Raw genomic sequence first — 22964 nt, 5'->3', positions numbered from 1 at the left:
GAATGAGAGACAGAGAGCATGAGAGGGAGGAGGGTCAGGCGGAGAAGCAGACTCCCTGCCGAGCAGGGAGCCCGATGCGGGACTCGATCCCGGGACTCCAGGATCATGACCTGAGCCGAAGGCAGTCGCTTAACCAACTGAGCCACCCAGGCGCCCCAAGATGACAGAAATTCTTTAGAATTCTTCATATTGCTTGAAAAAATGGTGAATACAAAGTAATCACTCAAAAATGACTAGCTTAAATAAAGTAGGGAATGAATGAGTCGAGAAAGATTCTACTGAATAACTTTCGTTCTGTTACACATTTGAAGCATATGCTGAAAATGAAAACAAATGCTCTAATCTATACTCAAATCAAATCTGAAATGTCACAGCTAGAATCATTTGTTAAAACAAAGTGTCAGATATACAATGACCAGACTTCCCATCTAAGCACAACAGAACCATAACAAAAACAAGTTCTGCTGGAATGTTTAATTTACATTCATCCATCAAAAGCCTAAGGAGAAATAAAGTTTCTTATCTCTTCAGAGCAAATTATATGCCATATATAATTAAAAATACTGAATGACAAAAAAGGAAAAAAGAAGATAACCAAAAGTAGAACCCTTCTTTCTGTCTGGATCAACCTTGATTCTACTCCCTATAGGAATCAAATACAACAAATGAAAATGTCACCAAAGTGGCCTAGAAACAAGTTAACAGCTACTGTTTAATCCAGTTTTTCTCACTTGATATGCACTATTATGAAAATGTTTTACATATGTTAATCCTCACAATAACCATAAGAAGTTAGATACTGTTTTCCCCATATTTCAGATAAGGAAACAGATTTTGAGAAGCTTAAGTAACTTGCCTTAGGTCATACAACTGAGCAGTGGCAGAACTGAAGTCTGACGTCTAAGGCCCATGCTATTAAGCACTTGGACAATTTCTTACACCAAGGTGAGAAAGAGGTAATAGAATCTTACCTGTTTAATCTCATGATTTTACGGTACAACCACCATCTCATTCATATGGACATTACTACCAAGTAAGATAAATTACCTGAACTACAATCAATATAATGTAATCTACAAATGTTATTTCAAATTTTCTAGTAGCCATAGTTTAAAAAAAGTAAAAAAGAAACAGGTGAAATTAAATATATCATAACTTCAACATGTAATCGACATGAAAAATAACTACATTCTTTGTACTAAATCTTTGAAATCTGCTATAGATTTTATAGTACATCTCAATTCAAACTAAACACATTTCGAGCACTCAACAGCCACCTATGGCTAGTGGCTATCATATTGGTCAGCACATGTCTACAGAAAAAGCCTCTGAACAACCAACACCAAGACCACCAAGACCATGTACTAAAGGTTGTGTACCTGGACTCATCAACTCAACATTCAAGCTCTCAGAAATGATTTATTCTTATTCCAAACAACCTTGAACAAGTTTGGCTTACCAAACTACAACAGATTACAACAGAAAAGTAAAGGAAATGGGCTGCATCAACAGAGCTAAGCTGGCAAAGGAAGAAATAAAACACACACACACATAACACACACACACACATCCATGCATGCACACACACAGAAGAGATCTAGATTCAAAAAGTGTAACAGCTGAGGCCACTTAGCAGAAGGGCAAAAATAGTCTTCCATACCTCAACAGTTCCCCAGGCCATTGCCATATTACCGAACTCATCAAAATGCTGGCATTAATGGGCAGTTAAATTCAGCATTTTAAGAAGTCAAGGAACCATTAATATATTTTAGAAATATTTTCATTCAGGGGCACCTGGGTGGATCAGTCGGTTAAGCATCTGACTTTGGCTTAGGTCATGATCTTGGGGTCCCGGAATTGGGACTCAGCAGGGAGTCTGCTTGTCCCTCTCCCCCTCCCCCTCCCCCACTCACGTGCTCGCTCACACGCACGCAGCTCTCAAATAAATAAAATCTTTAAAAATTTTTTTCATTTAAAATCAGTTTGAGAACTCTCTGTACTATCTTTGCAATTTTCCTATAAATCTGAAACCATTCTAAAATAATAAAGTTAACTTTAAAAAAACAATTTGAGGGTCACCTGGCTGGCTCAGTTGGTTGAGCATATGACTCTTGATCTCAGGGTTGTGAGTTTGGGCCCCACATGGGGTGTAGAACTTACTTTAAAACCTTTTTAGGGGCGCCTGGGTGGCTCAGTCGTTAAGTGTCTGCCTTCGGTTCAGGTCATGATCCCAGGGTCCTGGGATCGAGCCCCACATCGGGCTCTCTGCTCGGCCGGGAGCCTGCTTCTCCCTCTCCCACTCCCCCTGCTTGTGTTCCCTCTCTAGCTGTCTGTCTCTCTCTCTCTCTGTCAAATAAATAAAATAAAAATCTTTAAAAAATAAATAAATAAATAAATAAAAAATAAAAAAATAAAACCTTTTTAAAAAAAGTAAAAATAAATGAACAATTTGAGGCTTCTAGTATGGCAAAAAGTTCCCATAGATCAACCCTCTGCCCCCCATAACAAGAATAACTTCTAGACCAAAGCAACCACTTGACGGCACTGAAGAGTAAACAAAAGCAGGCAGATGTTGGAGGGGAAATGACATTTGGAAAAAGGGAAATACGCTGGACAAGTTTCCCCAATTTTTATCTTTTAACCTCATGCCATGCAGGGCAGCTAAAACGCCAATGGAAAATTCAGTTCTGCTGGCTTGAAGAACAGCATTCAGAGCAACCATCGCCATTGGAAAATAAGGTAGAAGACCATAAAAAAGAGAGCCAAAGACAGGAACCCTAAAATCTGAATAAAACTCTGCCCAAATCTCTAGCTGATCCCTGACATACACATGCACAGTACAGACTCCAAGCAAGACAGCTAAAAGAACTGAACTAAAATCTGAGCTGCCACCACCACAGAGGAAAGAGTTTTGAGTTTGAGTTCAGCTGACTTAATTACCTGCTTAAAAAAAAAAAAAAAAAAAAGGTAGCAAAATCAATATTCTTTAGAAGAACATAACAAAATCCAAAGTTTCTACAACTTGTCATTCACAATATCCAGAATACAATCCAAAAGTATTCCCCACAGGAAGAGAGAGGAAAACACAATCCATTCTCAAGATAAAAAATAATCAAGGAAACACACCTTATGCTGACCCAAACTCTGTAATTTGCAGGTAAGACTTTCAAGCAGTTATTATAACTATGCCCAAGAACATAAAAGAAATATATGCTCAGGGCACCTGGGTGGCTCAGTTGATTACTTTTGATTTCGGCTCAGGTCATGATCTCAGGGTTGTGAGATCAAGACCCACATCAGCATGCACTCAGCAGGGAGTCTGCTCCTCTCCCCTCCCCCCAGCTCGTTCTCTCTCTAAAATAAATAAATAAATAAATAAATAAATAAATAAATAAATAAATCTTAATTATATTACTAAAAAAAAGAAATATGTGTCCTTTACAATTAGTTATTTGCACTTTGGTCACATACAAAAAATGTATCTCCAACTTTTCCAATGTCTAAGACTCATTCTTTTAACATCTTCTAACCAAAGATAAATGCACTAACTTCCAGAGTCTTCCTTTATCAGCCAAAGACAAATGGGGGGGGGGCTGAAATTCTTATGCAAGTCAAAACCCAGCAGCCACTTTCCTTAAGGGTAGTTTAAAAATATACATGCTATAGTATAAACTAGACTCAGAAAGAGACCTGGGATGAAAGAAAACTTCCTCCCCGATCTGTGTTTATAGCAGCTACCTGATTTTAGTGGATGAGAGGTATTTCTCTTTATCAACAAGTTCCCAGACCTAGAAATTCCACTAAGAGTTCAGCAATAGGATCAAAAATCCAATTTCTCGGGGCGCCCGGGTGGCTCAGTCGTTAAGTGGCTGCCTTCGGCTCAGGTCGTGGTCCCAGGGTCCTGGGATCGAGCCCCGCATCAGGCTCCAGTCTCCCTGCTCGGCGGAGAGCCTGCTTCTCCCTCTCCCTCTCTGCTGCTCTGCCTACTTGTGCTCTCTCTCTCTGTGTTAAACAAATAAATAAAAATCTTTAAAAAAAAAAAAATCCAATTTCTCCCTTTATAAAAAAAAAATCTAAATTCTCCAGGAAGTTCTTTTTTAAGAGATTACACTTTAGGTAAACAAAATAAAAATAAAGAATTCGGAGGATAGGGACGCCTGAGTGGCTCAGTCGGTTAAGCGTCTGCCTTCGGCTCAGGTCATGATCCCAGGGTCCTGGGATTGAGTCCCACATCGAGATCCTTGCTCAGCGAGGAGCCTGCTTCTCCCTCTGCCTGCCTCTGTCTCTCTCTCTCTGATAAATAAATAAAATCTTAAAAAAAAAATATATATATAAAAAAGAATTCAGAGGATAAACAAGATATGTGAGCAACTTTAAAAACAATTACATCATATGGTTATGCACAGAAAATTAGCTATAAAGACACACATTACAGTACTGTTTAACAGGTAAATTTTGGACCTGTAAATAACTAAGAACAGTGGATTAATAATGATAACAATGAACAATAAAAAACTGCAGTCATAAAAATGTTATAGAATTTTAACATAAAATATTAGCAGTCAATAAACATGAAAGAACGAATTTTTCTCTGGTATTTTATTTTGGATTATCTATGTTTAAATTTTTCATTAAAATATATTACAAAATATTTTTTTATTATATATTCGACAATGTACTGCAGCTGTGAAAAATTAACATTAGAATTCTTGTCTATCTTCTTAGCTGGTCTAAAATAAATTTCAAATATCTGACCAGTACAAGATAGCATGTTTATTACTGAAATTCTTACTTGCCATTTCAATGCACAGGTGCCTTAAATATGATAAAGGTAAATTCTAACCTAGAATAAATAGTTCTATATGTCTTATTTTAGACACAACAAACAAAATCTTTCCTTTATCTTTCAGGTAGTTCGTCTGGAAAATAAAATATATTTCTAGTCAAAGAATTCACTTTTGAAATATTCTTCATTTCTCTGACAAACTGCCCTCATTATCACTGAGAATTTTTATTACTTCCATTTGTATTTGTTTTCCAATAAACTGCATCTAATTATGAGAATTTAATTATCTGGATCTGACTTTGAAATTACAAGTCTCAATTTTCTGTCTGGACCTAAATACCCAAAACTAAGGCTACTCTGGTACATAAAATAAATCTGGACTAGATTGGACATTAGTTCTAAGAAACACACCCACTTTACAGATGAGAACAACAATTTGAACCTGGTCTTCCAGTTATGTAATTTGAAGATTCTAGACCTCTAAACCCATCTGTTATTAAGTTTAGATCAATGGCTATCTAGTGAGCACTAGACATAAAACCCAAATTACATGTCTCAAGTTCAATAACTGAATGCTATTTTTATCTCTGGTATTTTACTACGAGGCAATACAGAACCCAACACCAAAAACAGACTTAAAACTCTCTTACATGCATCTGTCCCCAGACTTCACATACCAATTTGCCCCAAAACTCCAAAAGACATTTACTCAATTAATGAGCTTTCTACTATATAATGAGATTGTGTTGGGTGAAAATATAAAAGATGAAGAAAATAGTCCCTGATCCCTGATCTCCTGGAATTCACACTTGGGCCTGAAACAAAGAGAGGAGGAGAAATGATTCAGATGAATGGCAGAATAGGCAAATGCACAAAGCTCCAGACAGAGTGGGAAGGATTCGCTCTGCTGAGGGAGCAACAAATTCAGAGAAGGTGCTAAAACCTTGGAAGGCATTTGTTTTCATGAACTAAAACCCTTGAAATTATATGTTAAGATAAACTTTTTACAGAGTTGGGTGTACTCCAAAATATTTATAATAAAATATGCCATAAAGGTATATGGTTCTTCTCTTCAGAAACATAGCACATTCCTAAGTGCGTGAATGCTCTGCATGCTTGCAAAGAGCTCTGAAAAGGAGCTCAAAAGCTGAAAACAGTTATTGTCAGTAAGAATGTTTTTGGGGGCTTTTAAGAGTCCTTATTTGAGAACAACATGTGCTTTGGCCAGAAAAAGATTTATTCCTTCATTCTGTTCTACAATATCTATGACCAACCCATCAGAAGAGTCTTATTATCTCACAGTGAGATCTGACTTAATGGTTAAAAACTGAATAAACCAAGAAAATACCAATCTTCCAAAAGACAACAAGAGTCTAGTCTCACAGTAAAAATACATGTGAAAAAGACTTAAGAATAAAACCACCTAAAAAAAAAAAGAGAAGAACTGGGGATAGGAAAATGACAACAGGATCAAGAAACTAAAGAAACCAACATATTTACAACCTCTCTCAAAAGGGGATAAGCAACTATTCTTTATATAGAAAGAATTTGTGTGTGTATGTTTGTTTTAAAGAAAAGGTTCCTTGTAAATGGTTTGGTTTTTCTTTAAAGGACAAAGGAAGACAGACCATAGGACTAAACAGTTTGGTAGTCTTTTAAGTGAGCCAAAAGTTAAAAAAAAAAAATCAAACAAACAAACAAAAACCCTCAAATCCAAAAGCACTGGCTGATCTCATTAGCTCTGCTTAAGAAACTTTATAGATGTGACTTCACTCCTGGATTACACTTCTATATTTAGTTTATACCTAATATGGATAAAGTCCCAAACTAACAGCCATTTCCTCTCTCCACAAAAAGAAACTTCCTTGCTTTTTTTTCTATCAACAATGCAAAGATTAGTGTAGGCTCCTCTAAAGGGAGAGGTTAAGAAAAAAAAAAAAGAACACGAAGAAAAATATTAACAATTTGGTATGTTATTTCTGTTAAACTTGGACTGCTTTGACACTTATAAACTGTAAAACAATCCTAAAATCAAATATGTGATGTTCCAGTCAAGTTCCTTAACAAGTTTATAAATAAACCCTTTAAAGAACTTTACAAAATACTAATTAACCAGGCCCCAAAAATGCAGAGGTGAGGTCATGGAAATTTTACAGTTTCCTTTCAAATCTAACTAAGAGAACTGAAAGCAACCAAACTCATTTAACGAACCATTTGGAGTCGCTGATTGTTAGTACGTTTTAGGAATACCCTTAAACATTCTCAGAGTTTCTTATTTTTTTATTTTTCAGGGCGACTGAATACAGCAAAGAGTGAAAACAATTAGATAAACATTCGAGCTTCAAATAAAAGAAAGGATATAAACAAATAAAAAAGCTCTTAGTGGTTAAGAGTTAGGCTCTGGATAACAAAGACCTTGGTACAAATCCCAGTTCTGCTACTTACCAGCCCCACGACCAGACCACACGCAATGACCTCTCTAAGCCTCACATGTAAAATAGTATCCATAGTACCTATTTCAGAGTTTATAGGAGGATTAAATTAGCTAACATGTAAAGGGCTTGGCACACTGTGCCTGGACCAGAGAGAGTAAGCTTGCAATGCTGTTATTTTATAACTCTTATTCTGACTTTAACAGAAAAACAAAAACTTAACTCTTTATTTTCATGTATCAGTGTACTCTATTTTATACAGGAATAAATTAAGTAGTTTCAAGAAGCTTAAAACACGGGGCGCCTGGGTGGCTCAATTGTTAAGCATCTGCCTTCGGCTCAGGTCATGATCCCGGGGTCCTTGGATTGAGCCCAATGCCTGCTCCACGGGAAGCCTGCTTCTCCCTCTCCCACTCGCCCTGCTTGTGTTCCTGCTCTCGCTATTTCTCTGTCAAATAAATAAATAAAATCTTTTAGAAAAAAAAAAAGCTTAAAACATTTATCATAAAATGAAGTGTTTTAGGGGCGCCTGGGTGGCTCAGTCATTAAGCGTCTGCCTTCGGCTCGGGTCATGATCCCAGGGTGCTGGGATCGAGCCCCGCATCGGGCTCCCTGCTCCGCGGGAAGCCTGCTTCTCCCTCTCCCACTCCCCCTGCCTGTGTTCCCTCTCTCGCTGTGTCTCTCTCTGTCAAATAAATAAATAAAATCTTAAAAAAAAAAAAAATGAAGTGTTTTAAAATCAGTTTAAGATCCCTACATCACTTATCAATTACAGCCATGCTAAAGTTTTAAAGTTTGATTATCATCCCATTGTGGTATAAAGTAAAAAGTTAAAACAACAACAATCTCAGGGTCTAGAAATAAAGTAAGAATTAGGAGATTCAACTCTCTCTACTCTAATCCCTTAAAAATTACTAAGCATAACACCTGTCAATCTACACTAGCTCAATTTCTTCTGCTACAAATTAAGTAGAAAGAACCTGATCTCTCCTAAACATGTCTGTATTTCCCGTAAAGAAAGCATTACATAAATGTCAGTTAATATATGACCAGCTCAACTTTATAATACCACAAAAATCAAGGAACATGTAGTAGCACAAGAAGCTATTATGCCAAATCCATAATTCAAAAAGTACTTCCACAGAACCACTAGATCCTATAAGCCACAGATTACTCCTCTTTACTTCTTCATGCTCTAAAAAAGAAAGAAAGGAAGAAAAAAGAAAACCACTCTTACTAATAACAGACTCTTAAGCTTGAGCTACTAGTCCAGAAAGAGCTGCTGAGGCAGAGTTTAAGATGGCAGAGTCCAATCTGAATGTCCTTTAGTTATCTAGAAAGTGTCAACACAATCATGGTTCACTTAATTCAGGATTAAATTGGAGTCTAATCTTGGATTTTTTTTTTACACTAAACATGCTCTTCTGATAAAGAAGGGTAAGTTCCCCCACCTATTTATTTGTAGTGGCAGCCTGGCAGATGCTTCTCTTAGAAACATCCTGGAGATTGAAACCCCACATATTGAACATATAACCTAACCATGAGAGGCGCCTGGGTGGCTCATTCGGTTAGGCATCTGCCTTCGCTCAGGTCATGATCCCAGGGTCCCGGGATCGAGTCCTGCATCAGGCTCCCTGCTGAGTGGGGAGCCTACTTCTCCCTCTCCTCCCAGCTCATGCTCTCTATCTGTTGCTCTCTCTCTCAAATAAATAAATTAAATCTTTTAAAAATAAAAATAAAATAAGCTAACCATGAGCTGATACAGTCTTAACTCAGCATTCCAGAGGCCCATGGAATAATAATAAGCAAACAATGCTTACTATATGCTAGACCTTAAGTTTCTTTTCTTGTATTAGCTCTTTTAATCTTTACAAAAGCCCAAGAAGTAGATACCATTACCCTAGTGAAGACCCTAAGGCAGCTAGCGAAAGGTAGTACCAGTATTGAAACAGTCTATATGGCTCCAGAGGCCACGCTCTTAACCACTACAGCATGACAACAACGTAACACAAAGATCCAGTCTTCCAAATGACAACTCAATTGCCTACTTGAAATATTAATTCTTGGGCGCCTGGGTGGCTCAGTCAGTTAAGCGACTGCCTTCGGCTCAGGTCATGATCCTGGAGTCCCGGAATCGAGTCCCGCATCGGGCTCCCTGCTCGGCGGGGACTCTGCTTCTCCCTCTGACCCTCAAGATCTCTATCTCATGCTCTCTCTCAAATAAATAAATAAAAAAAAAAAAGAAATATTAATTCTAACCATCCTCAACTCTGAAATAGACTATTTAGTGCCTACATAGGGAATACAAATGATACTTGAAGTCAACAATCATCCCCTGGCTCTGACTTTGGGATCTCAAATCCCAAATACTACCAAGGATAGAAAGAACCTTTCCGAGCAATACCAAGGTAGCACTATGATCTAGCACAGGAGTCTCTGCTGAGTCATCAAGACAGTGACTGCAACTCTTCATCCCACTGGCTGTCAAGCCACACACTCAGGGACAGGACACAATCGGGGACTTTCCCTTTGCTCTTTTCTATTGTGCAAGAAAAAAAAGTAAATCTTCATTTCAATCTAAAATTACCATCTTGAGGCACTAAATCAATATGAACTGAGCCCAGCGATCTGCATCATATTCTATTTCTTTGGCTTCTTGTACAAAGATTTCTGTAAATTTAATAAGCATTTGCTTTTCCCCAAGCATATGACATTTTCTCTCTTCTTTTCCCACCAGCTTTCTCTGGAATCAACCCTGTGCAAGGGAGAAAAAAGCTTCTGTATATTCCCTCAGCATACATTTTACTGAGTTAAGACACGTAATGCAGTTAACACAGGGCCTGGCACATAGAAAGCACCCCATAAATGTTTATATTATTTCAATTAAGTATGAAATACTCTTCTATATATTCATTCTATCTCATGCATTTGGGAAATGCAACCGAAAAATCAGTCAGTGGTAATAAGCACATCTACTCTAAATATACACAAAACAGACCTTCCTCGCAGTGAAAAAGGCATCCCAGTCAGTGAATTATGATGACTCCCATGGGAAATATTTTCCCCTCTAACATGATGGTGTAGTGTTCCTTCCAACATTGTAGCTCTTTCAGCTCATAATTTTTAAAAATGCCTCCCCTTAAAATGTTTCCCCTTCTGGCTACCAACCCGTCCCTTCTACATCGCCAAGTTTCTCATTAGAGTTGGCTTTACACGTTGCCGCTACTCTTGCTTCTACTCACTCCTGCACCTACGCCACCCTGGCGTCCCCACCAGGATTCCACCAAGGGTGCTACAGTGGTACCAAAGACTTCCAGGCCGATAAATCAAATAGACACTCATCTTACTTGACACAAATGGTCACTCCCTTCTTAAAAGCCTCTCCTGGCTTCTTTGGTACTTTACTCCTATAGTCCTCCTCTTTCCCACGCTGCCCTATTGCAGCTCCCCGCTCTCCTTCTCCAGTTTCTCCTCTAACGTTGCACCCCTAAGTGTTGAGAGTTCCTCAGAACTTGGTCCTGGGCATTTTCCCTGCTACTCTTCATTCATCCACTGCATGATCTCACACACTTTAAATAGCACAGAAATATCATACATATGTATCAAGGCTGAACATCAGATCTGTATATCCAACTTTCTACTAGACATCACCACTTGACATCTCAGTCATCTGAAATTCATCAAGTCAAAACCTGAACACTGTCTGCTCCTCCTCCATCTCAATAAAAGGCACTGCTACCAACCAGTGAATCTGATTAGAAACTCCCATCTCCTTCAATATCTTCCTATTGACTCCACCTTCAAAATTTATCTCAAATTCATTCTCTTCTCCCCATCACACCCTAATCCAAACCACCATCATCTTTCTCAACTACAATGGCCTCCATATAGTTTGCCTTGTTTCCACTCTTCCGTCTCCTCTCCAGTTCCTTTTCCAGAGAGTGGCTAGACCACTCATCTTAAAGTGCACATCAAACCATGGCACTCCCTTGCTTAAACCATTTTGAGAACTGCTCTTTTTACTAAGGATAAAATTCACATGACTTACAAACACCTCCATGATGTGGCCCATCTATATCTCACTCTGGACCTCAATTTTGTTCTCTCCATTCCAGGCATACCCTCAAACAAAAGTATTTGTTCAATATTTCCAGCCTTTACATATATCAATTCCTCCAGCCTGGAATCCTCTTCTCCTCATTCTTCTCCTAATCACCATTCATCCAAATGTCATTTCTCAGAGAACGCCTCACTCAGCTTCTATTTAATCGGATTTCCTGTCATTCCTTCTCAAGATGCCCTGTTCTTGTCTGTAATGTAATTATATACTGTCTTTATTTGTGTATTTCTTTAACATAAGCCTCTCCCACTAGACAAGAGATTACATAAGGTCTTAACATACTCAATGTAACATCAACTCCTGATCTCCTCCCCGTCAGAACTAGCTCTCCACAGCCTTCCCCATCTCAATTAATAGCAACTTCACCATTCTATAATTTCTTCAGAACGAAAACCTGAGAATTATCTTTGACTCCTCTTTCTCTCATATTCCACATCAGGAAATCCTGTTATCTCCATCTTAGAAATATATCTAGAATCAGACTACTTCACACCTTAGCCCAAGCCACCATCTCTTGCCTGAATTACTAAATAGACACCTAATTGGTCCCTCTGCTTCTGACCATGCCTCCTTATATGCTGTTCTCTGCAAGGTTATCCAAATGTCCTGTTAAATCAAAAACAGCACCTCCTACCATTCCCCATACTCCTTACCCTACACTTCAGTTTTCTTCATAGCCCTTATCACTAGCAGACATACACTTTGTTTGCCTCCGCCACCTGAATATGAACTCCATGCTGTTCCTCACTGTAGCCAAGCTACCACAACACTACCTCAATATTTGTTCAATGACTGAAAGAAAAAAGAATAATTATTCTGGCAGGCAGAAATTGGAGGTGGGAGAGGGGCTGGAGCAGTCAAAGATATTTCAAATGAAGGAAACACCAGGAAAAATCTTACATGAAGGCAGAGAAGTACAGGGCATGTTCAGGATGAGTCTAGCTAGAATGTGCAGCTGCTGTGGGAGATAAGCCTGGGAACATAGCTGGGTCATGATCTGAAAGATTCTGACTGCCAGATCAAGTTGTTGAATCTAAGTCAATAAACTAGAGAAAGTAGGATCCATTTAACATTTGAGGCAAGAAGTATCAATTTTAGACAGATTAAAATTACAGAATATTAACAATAACTAAATTATTGAGGGAAAAGATACAAGTTTTTTTAAACAACTGATAATATACACCATACTTAGACTCCATAATACTAACTACCCTTCATCTGTCAGCATACAACATAAACATTTCACTCAACTCTAAGTCAATTAGTTCATTTAGGTTGTCACATAAGTCATTTCTTAAGGTCTTAATTCAACTGGAATTTTTTTTTAGCTGCGGGGCAGAGGGAAAGGGAGAGAGAGAATCTTAGGTAGGCTCCACGCCCTACACAGAGCCCGACTCAGGGCTCAATCTCACCACCCTCAGATCATGACCTGAGCCGAAATCAAGAGTCAGACGCTCAACCGACTGAGCCACCCAAGTGCCCCTTAACTGGATTTTAAAAAGCACAAGACAAAAAGTTACTATACTATACAGGAAAAAGCCATCAACCATGGCTCATTTACTCACCTGCTGATTGTTCATTAGGCTATACAGTGAGCTCCTCCAAGACTAGAGACTTGCTCTTATTTCTTTATCTCTCCAGCACTTACTGCATGGAATGTATTCAATTAACATTTGCTTCTATTAATATCCCTAAACTGTGCTAGACCATTTCTAGACAAAGATTGTATCTTATATCCTCTAACCTACTATAAGATTGAAGGAGAAAATTAATACTAAAAAATCATTTGGATTTTCAGAACAGATTTCTCCTCAAGAGCGTAAAGGAACAGCCTACCTCAAACCATTTAATCAATATCTATTCTGTGAGCAATTCTAGGTGTTGGCAAATTTCACAACAACAAAAAAAAAGCCTGCTTTCTTCCAGCAAAGATCAAACAGAGTAAATGCTCTTTTAGTGCCATTAGGAAGATAAATCCAGATACAATCTGAGTTTCTCTGAAAAAAATGAAAGAAAGTATATTTCCTTTAAACCAACTCACAACTCAATACATGTTACATACTAGACTGGGCTTCATTTTTCATTCCAAGTATTTTGCTGTCATGAAGAACATTAAAATATTATACTCTCATCAATAATTCATGCAAGTTTATAGAAAAGACTATGACATACAACAAAATAGAAACAGCAGCCATTTCCAAAGGAGGAGTGATAAGTAATTTTATTTTATGTATGTTTTCTAGGTTGTCTACAATGAATGCATATGCTTTGTTATAATTGGGGGAAAAAACACATATTTTTTAAAAAGCCCATTACATATAAAATGAATATACTAGGAAGCAGAAAGGAAATGACATTACTTTCCAAATTTGGGGCCAATATTTAAATAAAAGTAGACCAAAGTTAGATACTACTTATGCTAAGTGACTAAAAAACCAAATATTTGTAACCAAGGGTCCTGCGGACAATTACAAAATGTAAATAAAGTTTGTGTTACCAATAGCTAGCAACAGTTTTTACACCATTCAGTGAAGAATCAACAAGCCTTCAACATTTCTAAGCCAAAACTCTGGATCTCTGTGTTAACTAAAATGTGCTGTAAATGAGAACATCAAGTAATAGAAAACTGCACACTCTTCCTAAGTTTATTTCTTTGAAAATTTTTCAATTCCATCTCGGACATTTGTATGTTCAAGGCCAAAATTTCATTTCCTAAGTCTGAACCTTCTTATTCTCCCATTAGCCTGTTAGTCCAGCGGCTGTCATGGCTACAGCTCTGGCAGCTTTCTTAGCAGCGCAACAGCCCACTTCAGTTTGTCTTCAGTTTTCAATGAACTTTCCCTCTAGTCACCTACCACCCAGTCTCCACCTCCAAAATAAAGGAACTAGCTGTTAGCAGAGCAAAACAAGCGAAGAACTCACATATCCTTAAAAGTTCTTAATTACTTCAGCTTTTCTAGTCTCCAGTGTTTGCTCAGATTCTCTTTCTTCTCTCACAGATACAAATAATTAGCTATGTGGTGTGGTGGTAAAATCCAATACTTAAATTATTACAGACGATTGACATGTTTCCAACGCTACTATAATGAAAACTAAATCCTTTTCATAAGGATGAGTTACTGCACATGTAAAGTTGGAATAATTTTATCACAAAAAGAAAAAGGGGGGTATGCTCCTTACTTAGAGCCACATTGTATTTCAGCTTCAAGAAAAGCAAAAAGAAGAACAAAAAAAAGAAAAGAGGGGGCTTCCTTTTGCCTGGCTTCTTGGCTGGCTCAGTCGGTGGAGCATGTGACTCTTGATCTCAGGGTTCTGGGTTCAAGCCCCACATTGGATGTAGAGATTACTTTAAAAAGTGAAACCTTTAAGGGTGCCTGGGTGGCTCAGTTGGTTAGGCAGCTGACTCTTGATTTTGGCTCAGGTCATGATTCCAGGGTTGTGAGATCGAGCCCAGCCTGTTTAAGATTCTCTCTCTCCTCTCCTTCTGCCCCTACCCCGCTCTCTCCCTCCCTCTTAAAAAAAAAAAAAAAAAGTGAAATCTTAAAAAAACAAACAAAAAAACATGCCTCTTAAAAAAAAAAGGCAAAACAAAAATCTATGAAACAAAATATATGCACGATAAATTCAGGTCAATATCTGGCCCTGGTTCTAATACTGTTACTTCTTCAAAGTAACCATTAAACCATTAAAATTTAAGATTCTAATATTGTTACTTCTTCAAAGTAACCATTAACCATTAAAATTTAAGATACTCTTAGTCTACCTGTAGACTTGGATCTCACATACTTTAAATACCACATAAATATCATATACATGTATCAGTAGACTTTCACATACAGTCTTACTTATCTACATTAAGTTGTTACTTTCATAAATTTAGATTAATACAGTCTTCTGGTTTTAAATAAAGGGGAGGGGCGCCTGGGTGGCTCAGACAGTTAAGCGTCCGCCTTTGGCTCAGGTCATGATCCCAGGGTCAGGAGCCTGCTTCTCCCTCTCCCTCTGCCTGCCACTCCCCCTGCTTGTACTCTCTCTGTCAAATAAATAAAATCTTTAAAAAAAATAAAATAAAATAATAAAGTAAATAAATAAATAAATGGGAAGAAAAAACAGAAACCAAACAAGGCTAATTGATATTCCTTATACCAATACTAAGTACTGAGCACTGAGGGATAAAAGCCAAGTCCAAAAAAAGACAACAGGATTAAAAGTTCCAAGAGAACTCACAAACTGATACCCTGAATTAAATTTAGATTCCTGTTAATTCATACTTGGAAGGTTTGTAATGATGTAATCTTCCTTCAGAAACTCCCTTTCCATTCTCTACAAGAGTCTCTAAAATGGGTAAACTCAACTTACCCCTACTTGATCTAAATCTTAATTAATGCTTTAATCACACTTCCCAGCTGGCCTAACACATTTCCCTTTTATGGACTCACTAATTCCCTATCCAGGAGACACCTGACACTGAGGATCCACAGTACTAATGAAACAGGAAGTGGGAAAGTCTTGCTCATCATCCTTTTACTGGCTTCTCAGCATCTCTGTGAGCATCCTTTCAAACCAACTGTAATTTTCAGGGACAGCCAGGTCCTCCCCACTGCCTCCTTCCTATCATTATTCATATCGTGTTAGGCTTCTCATTGATTCAGTCCCCTACCTCAGCAGCCCCCACCTGGGGTCCCTTTCTCTCAGAATTTTACAGTTAACCAAAATCGTGACCTTGGCCCTTACAAAGAGTAGCACTAGTAGGACCTCAGGAATAGGTGAGACATGTAGAAAGAATAGAGTTCCCACTAACGTCACATTTTACATTCATTTTTATCTCCTGAATTTTCCTCTCTGGAAACGTCAAAGGAATGTCAAACCAATTAGAGCCAAGGTAACACTGTCTTAATGTTGAATTCGTTTTGTTCAATTTTAAGAACAAAGTTCCCAGCATCACTCCCTATAGAAAATGTATTTCATTTGTGTTAAAAAAGGAGGTTGAAAGCTGCCCTTGATACAAAATATACAGAACTCACTTTATACTGGCAAAATAGTTGACAGTTTGCCCTTCTCTGTGATACAACTGCACCCTCCCAAATGCCACGGAGAAGCTGTTGAGTAGACAGCAATCCAAAACATAGGGAAGTGTTAGGAGAACAAACGAGCCTGGGAAAATTCTATGTCTGAGCAAAAACCTAAGTAAGGTTTGAAAAGTCTCAACCTCAACTTTTAAATAACTTGTCTCCTTGGCACTATGGATTTGAATCATTCCTGGCTCCTTCTTTCAAAAGTATCAATCTATCTACTATTTCCCGAATAATGAGTTTACAAATAATGTCAAAACTAACATTCCCCTCTCTCCCTCCCTCTCTGTCAAATAAATATTAAAAAAAACAAAAAAACAGAAACCTAACACTCCCATTCTTGGCTATTCCCAATCCACCTATTCTACCCACTTTTTTAAGGTCAAGTCCAAATCTACTTCCATCTTTCCCCCATCTCTTAGCTTAATATGAATTACACTTGACTCCTTAAGCATGTACCATCTTGTGTTGTTGTTTTCTTTCCAATAAAATTTATAAACCTCAGTATAGGAAATGTTTAACAATTTCTTATAACTCCCATAGTACCTCGTTCAGTACTGGGCACTTAATTCATTCCAATAAATGCTTTAAGTCACAGATAATCAGATGGAAGTGACCTTAATGATGATCTAGCCCAAACCCTTCTTTTACACCTTGCTTATATGAATTATGCTTGACAATCAGAACTCCACCGTTTACTTTTTTAAGAGCAATGGTTCTTAAACCTGTGTCAGGAATCCCCAGAAAAAAAAAAAGACTCACATAGGATTTTTTATGTAATTTCAAGGATTTACAGAATCCCCTGAATCCTATTAATGAAGCCTACATTTAAGAATAATATACTGGGGGCACCTGGCTGGCTCAGTCGTTAAGCATCTGCCTTCGGCTCAGGTCATGATCCCGGAGTCCTGGGATCGAGCCCCGCATTGGGCTCCCTGCTTAGCGTGGAGTCTGCTTCTCCTTCTCCCTCTGTCTACCACTCTGCCTACTTGTGCTCTCTCTCTGTCAAATAAATAAATAAAATCTTAAAAAAAAAAAAAAAGAATAATATACTGTTGGGGCACCTGGGTGGCCCAGTCATTAAGAGTCTGCCGGGCGCCTGGGTGGCTCAGTCGTTAAGCGTCTGCCTTCGGCTCAGGTCATGATCCCAGGGTCCTGGGATCGAGTCCCACATCGGGCTCCCTGCTCGGCAGGAAGCCTGCTTCTCCCTCTCCCACTCCCCCTGTTTGTGTTCCTGCTCTCGCTGTCTCTCTCTCTGTCAAATAAATAAATAAAATCTTAAAAAAAAGAGTCTGCCTTCGGCTCAGGTCATGATCCCAGGGTCCTGGGATCAAGTTCTGCATCGGGCTCCCTGCTCCGCGGGAAGCCTGCTTCTCCCTCTCCCACTCCCCTCTCGCTGTGTCTCTATCAAATAAATAAATAAAATCTTAAAAATATATATATACTGTCATTTAAAAAAAAAGAATAATATAGTGTCATCAACAAAAAAATAAGTCTTTACTGTGTGCCAAGCCCTATTCCCAATGCTTTCCATAGAATGGTGTATGGCTAGATCACATTTCCCAGCCTTCCTTGCAATTAGAAGAAGCCATGTGATCAAGTTCTTCCCAGTCGAATGAGAAAGGAAGTGACAGGCAGAACTTCTGAGTTAGGGCCCTTAAGAGACATGTGCCTCCTACATATACTCCACCTCCCACGGGCTATAAACGACTTCCCAGCCACCAGCTTTGACAGCTTAGGGGAGTTCAATGCTCTGGAGACTGCTGGAAAAACAAGTTGTTAACACTTTGGTCCCTGTATGACTAAGAAAGAATGCCACCCCAATGTCCAAAACACGCTCCCTGGACTGCTAAGTGACAAAGGAAATAAACTTCCATCTTGTTTGAATCATTGTTTGGGGTGAATTATTTATTAAAGCACCTCAGACTACCCTAATTAATACATACAAATTAGCAGCTAATCCCCTCAGCAACCCTATAAAATTGTTGTTATTATTATTATCCTGATATTAGAGGTCAGGAAATTGAGGTGCTAAGAGCTTAAGAAACTTGCCTGACACACTACTTGAAGCCAGAGTCAAGCCAAGCAGTCTGGCTCCAGGGTCCATGCACACTGGAAATCCTGCCAAATATCTCAACAGAAACAGTTATTCTTGTGTGTTATGCCACCCTGCACCAGACTAATTTTTTACAACCACCACCCCAATCCCAGCAGTTTAGTGACCACTGCCAACAGGATTGTCCTGGTTCAAAATCATGCACCACCAAGTTTAAATTCCAGCCCATAAGGGGCGCCTGGGTGGCTCAGTCAGTTGAGCATCCCCACTCTTTGGTTTTGGCTGGGGTGGTGACCTTAGGGTCATGGGATGGAGTCCCAAGTAGGGCTCTGCTCTCAGCAGGCAGTCAGCTTCTCTTTTTTCCCCTCTCCCCCGTCCCTCTCCCTGTCTCTCTCTCAAATAAATAAATCGTTAAATAAATAAATAAATTCCAGCCCATAAAACTAAACTCTACAAAGGGATTCCTTCTACGCTAAGATCAGAAATACCATCGCATCATACCAAAGCTACTGGTAAGGGCTGGGGAGTCAGCAGTGTCAACAAGAGCTGGGTTTATACAAGCCAGAGAAAAAAACGACAGTCATTTTCAATTTCTCTCATTGTGTGGTTCAGTAATTTTTACTTAGTACAGAAATCTTGGTTCCCAAATTCTAAACACGGCCAAGAAGAAATATTGATGGAAAATATGGCAGGTACAAGAAAAGACTAGAAGTACTACAAACTGGAGGGAGGGTAAAGTAGGTAGATAAAACTGCACAGGGTTTTAGAAGCAAAGGACCAAGGTTTGAGACTCAGACTATGAGGACCTAAGTAAGTAGTTCCCAATTCCAAAGCATGTCACACATACATATAAACAGCAAAGTGCTAAGAAAAAAGGAAACAAACCTCATTTTAAACATTTGGTACCCTCTTATTTTCCAGGCACTTAGAAGAATATACAGACTTTACCTTCATGGAACTGTCTATCTAGAAGGGGAGATATGCATATAAATATGTACATACAAAATGACACACACTTAGTATCTATTTTCTGTGTATCAGAAGCTGTTCTTATCTTATGACATGCTCCATATACCAACTAATTTATTCCTTTGGGCTTGGTCTATTAATATCCTAACCATACAGATGAGGTATGGAGAGGTTTAAGTATTGTGTCCTGGGACACACAACTAGTAAGTGAACAAAGTGGACCACAAATTTTAATTATAAATTAAAATTATAAAGAAGCTTATGCCCTTGCTAAAGGATCGGAATTTCACCCTATTGGTTAGTGGTTCCCAACTAGAGCTGGTATATCAAAATATATACACCTACCAGGCCCCTCTTGGTGGGGGAAGAAGGCATTCCCACTGTTGAGGATGACTGCCTTTGTAAGCTTCTTTTACTATTGGGAGGGTGCCCTACCCTCTGGGTGTTGGGGTAAACAAACACAAATGGAGAACTGCACTTATCCAGGTGATGGGGAGCCGCTGGACCCAGGGGCAGAGAACTCCAAAAACAACACTCACCAGGAAGGCAACGTAGCTGTGAGTCCAGTCACACTACTTAGTAAGGTCCTGGTCTATTTCTCTTAAATTTAAAGCTACCTAAACAGGGAAGCTCAATATCCTTTTCACTCATATGCTTTAAGTGTGTATAATAGTTTTTGGCTACACACTCAGATACCTCTTGGCAGAATAATTAACACTGTTTAACATACCATGCTGAACAACCATGGCCTCTGCCCCCTCACTGCTTTCAAAATAACTATATTTACCAGGGTATCTTCCCCCATTTGCATTTCCCATAAATAGGTTTTGAGAAGAAATCCAGAATACTCTTTAACAAAAAAAAAAAAAAAAAGAATAGTCTTTACCACAATTTACCTGGCCCTTTTTTTTTTCTCCTTTGAAACAACTCTCCTGGTTTATATCAGTACAATGTTTTACCTAAGCAGGATCACAAGACAGCAGAAAACATTTCACCTCTTATTTCATAAATGAAAATAAGTCTCAGAAAAGGAAAACAACTTGCCCATTGAGTACAGAACTGAGACTTGAACCCTGGGTCTCTGCCACCAAGCCCCGTGAGAAAGACTTACAATTAGTGGTAAGCAGGATGCTTTTAGGTGGATCACAACATTTTTTACTTTAATAGTTAGGCACAGGAGAAATATAATCACCACACCTAATCAGTTTCAGATATTACTACAAGATGTATTTAGTAAATAATAATACACATCCAACAAAATATGGAAAACTGGGAAGCAGTATACAATCACTCAGGGTTGAGAAACAATGCACCATGCCTCTCTCCTTCTAATTGAAGGGTTAAATTAATAGTAGGCAGAGCATTAAGCATTGATCTCTTCCTCTCTAACTCATACACTTGATTTCTTTTTCTTGTCTTGTTGTATTGGCTAGGACCTCCAGTACAAGGCTGAAAAGAAACCATTACTGATAGTATCCTTATCTGATTCTAAATTTAATGCTACTTCTAAAGTTTCACCATTAAGTATTTTTTTTTTTTTTTTTAGAACTTCAGTAGATATACTGTTTTTGAGTTTATGGAAATTCCTTCCTATTCCTAATTCAATAAAATTTTTTGAACACTGATCTGTGACCCACCCTTCTGCCTTCCACCCATCTTACTTTCTCTTATTTCAGGTTCCTTCCTACATCCTCTGCACTTCCCAGTACTGTATCTGTCACCCAAACAGAATCTTTGAAGATATTCTGGGGGTTCTAGACCTGTCTGCTGTTCCAGTTCCCCGAACCAAAATGTTTCTAACACCAAAACATTTCTAACACCGATAACTGAAAGAAAGTCCTAAAACAAACATTGTTCTGATCATGTCTTCTCTCCCATCTCTCAAACACACCCTTCAATATCTTCCCTTCTTTAAAATAAAAACTCAGGGAAAAAAGAACAAAATTGTTCTAGATTCCTGTTAACTTTCCAATTCAGAGCCCTGAATAAGCCTGCGTAAGTGACTATGAGCATCTCAAGGATTTTGAGGTTTTGAGGGAGGCAGCTGGAGCCAGATGTTCATAACTTCTCTCTCCTTTGCTAAAAAGAAAAATATTAAAATAGGAAAGAGATAGGGGTATAATCTGTAAGCAAATAAGATAGTTCCAGGAAAGAGACCAAAGGGGAAAATCAACCCTTTAAAGCCCAAGCAAGTTATGAATTCTTTCCCTCATCAGTTTTTCTTTCAAAACAAAAGGGCACACACAATCTTTCCCGAGGCAGCAACACCGAAGGCAGCAGCCAAAATGTTGCATCATACAAACCACTCCGAGTTTGAGAAACAAGAAACCCAGATGGTGGTAAACTACCTAAGACAGGAAAACCCAAGTTGGGAATCTCGGTCTTTCCCGGAAGCCCTGGAATGTCTGCTTTTCAAAAAAAAAAAAAAATTAAGATCGCATCGAAAATTAAAGTTAGAGTTTCATGCCAGCGGGCAGCGAAATGCTCGTTGACAAAGCGTTCCAAGAAGTTGGGTTCATCATCTCCCGACTGAGAGGTTTCGGTCCCGGCCGGGGAGACTCGGAGGTGAGGGTGGGGTCGGGCGGGCGCCAGGGCGGGAGCGGGGCCGGGGGTGACGGGGCCCACCCCCGCCCGGGTCCTGCGGGCAGCGGCGCGTCCCACCCCGACGCGGGACGACGGTCTGGCGGCCGCCGGAGCCCGCGCAGCTGGAGGCGGTGACCGCCGCTGCGCGTGCCGGCTGCCGGGGGTCCCGGTCCCGCCCCGGCTCCCTCAACCGGCCTGGGCGGCGGGAAGGCGCGGGTGGGCCCGAGACAATGGGCCGGGGGCGCGGGAGCAGCGTCTCTGGGCCGGGGTGGGGCGGGCGCCGCGCGAGGGCGCAGCGGGGGCGCCGGGGCCGAGGAGCGCCCGGGGCGCAGGGACACCGCCCCCCCACGGCCGGCCGGGCGGACGGACGCCGGGGGCTCAGCGCGGCGGGACGGCGGGCGAGCGCTTACCTTGACGAAGAGCTCGATGACAGGCTCTTTGTCCTCCTCCTTCAGCCCATTCAGCGGCATCGACAACGCCATGGCCGGTTCGGCTGCGCTCCGTGGACGGCGGCGGCGGCGGCGGCTGCTCGTGCTTCTGCTCCGGGGCTGCTCCGGCTGAGGGTTCCCGCCGCGCTGCGCTGCGCCTCCCTGGACGGTCCCGGCGTCGAGCTCGCCTCAGCCTCGCCCGCCCAGCACTGCCCCACGCCCCGCGCGCGACTCGGCGGCGGCCCCAGCCCGAGCCACTTCAAGCCGCGGGGCGGGGCCCGGGGCGGGGCCTCGTCGAGGGCGGGGCCAAGGCCCTGCATCTCGGGACCCTGGAGGAAACGGGGAGGACGAAGCTCGGGGGGTGTGGCTTCGGGCGGGGGCGGTGGAGAAGCTCAGGCTCGGGCAGTAGGTGGGCGGGACTCCGAGCCACGCCTCCCGAGGGGGCGGGAGGGAAATTCCCCCGGGGGCCGGAGCCTGACACCGCCTCCCGCCGCGGCGCGGGCGCGGCCTTGCAGCTG

The 22964-nt window shown here is 40.3% G+C and overlaps 1 protein-coding gene across 1 annotated transcript in view; it reads right to left on the bottom strand.

The window, feature by feature from the left end:
- CLIC4 (chloride intracellular channel 4) overlaps positions 1-22684 on the bottom strand; it is a 72377-nt gene extending 49693 nt beyond the window's left edge. Inside the window, exon 1 of the mRNA XM_081817768.1 lies at positions 22429-22684. Coding sequence (XP_081673894.1) covers positions 22429-22500 — 72 coding nt within the window. The 5' untranslated portion in view covers positions 22501-22684. The remainder of the gene's footprint in view (positions 1-22428) is intronic.
- Positions 22685-22964: the final 280 nt, after the last annotated feature.

This window comes from Leptonychotes weddellii, chromosome 4 (assembly GCF_054177405.1).
Source record: "Leptonychotes weddellii isolate Sample4059 chromosome 4, ASM5417740v2, whole genome shotgun sequence".
Classification (NCBI taxonomy): Eukaryota; Metazoa; Chordata; class Mammalia; order Carnivora; family Phocidae; genus Leptonychotes; species Leptonychotes weddellii.
The sequence above is the reverse complement of the archived record's forward strand: the minus strand, read 5'-3'. Positions and strand labels throughout refer to the sequence as shown.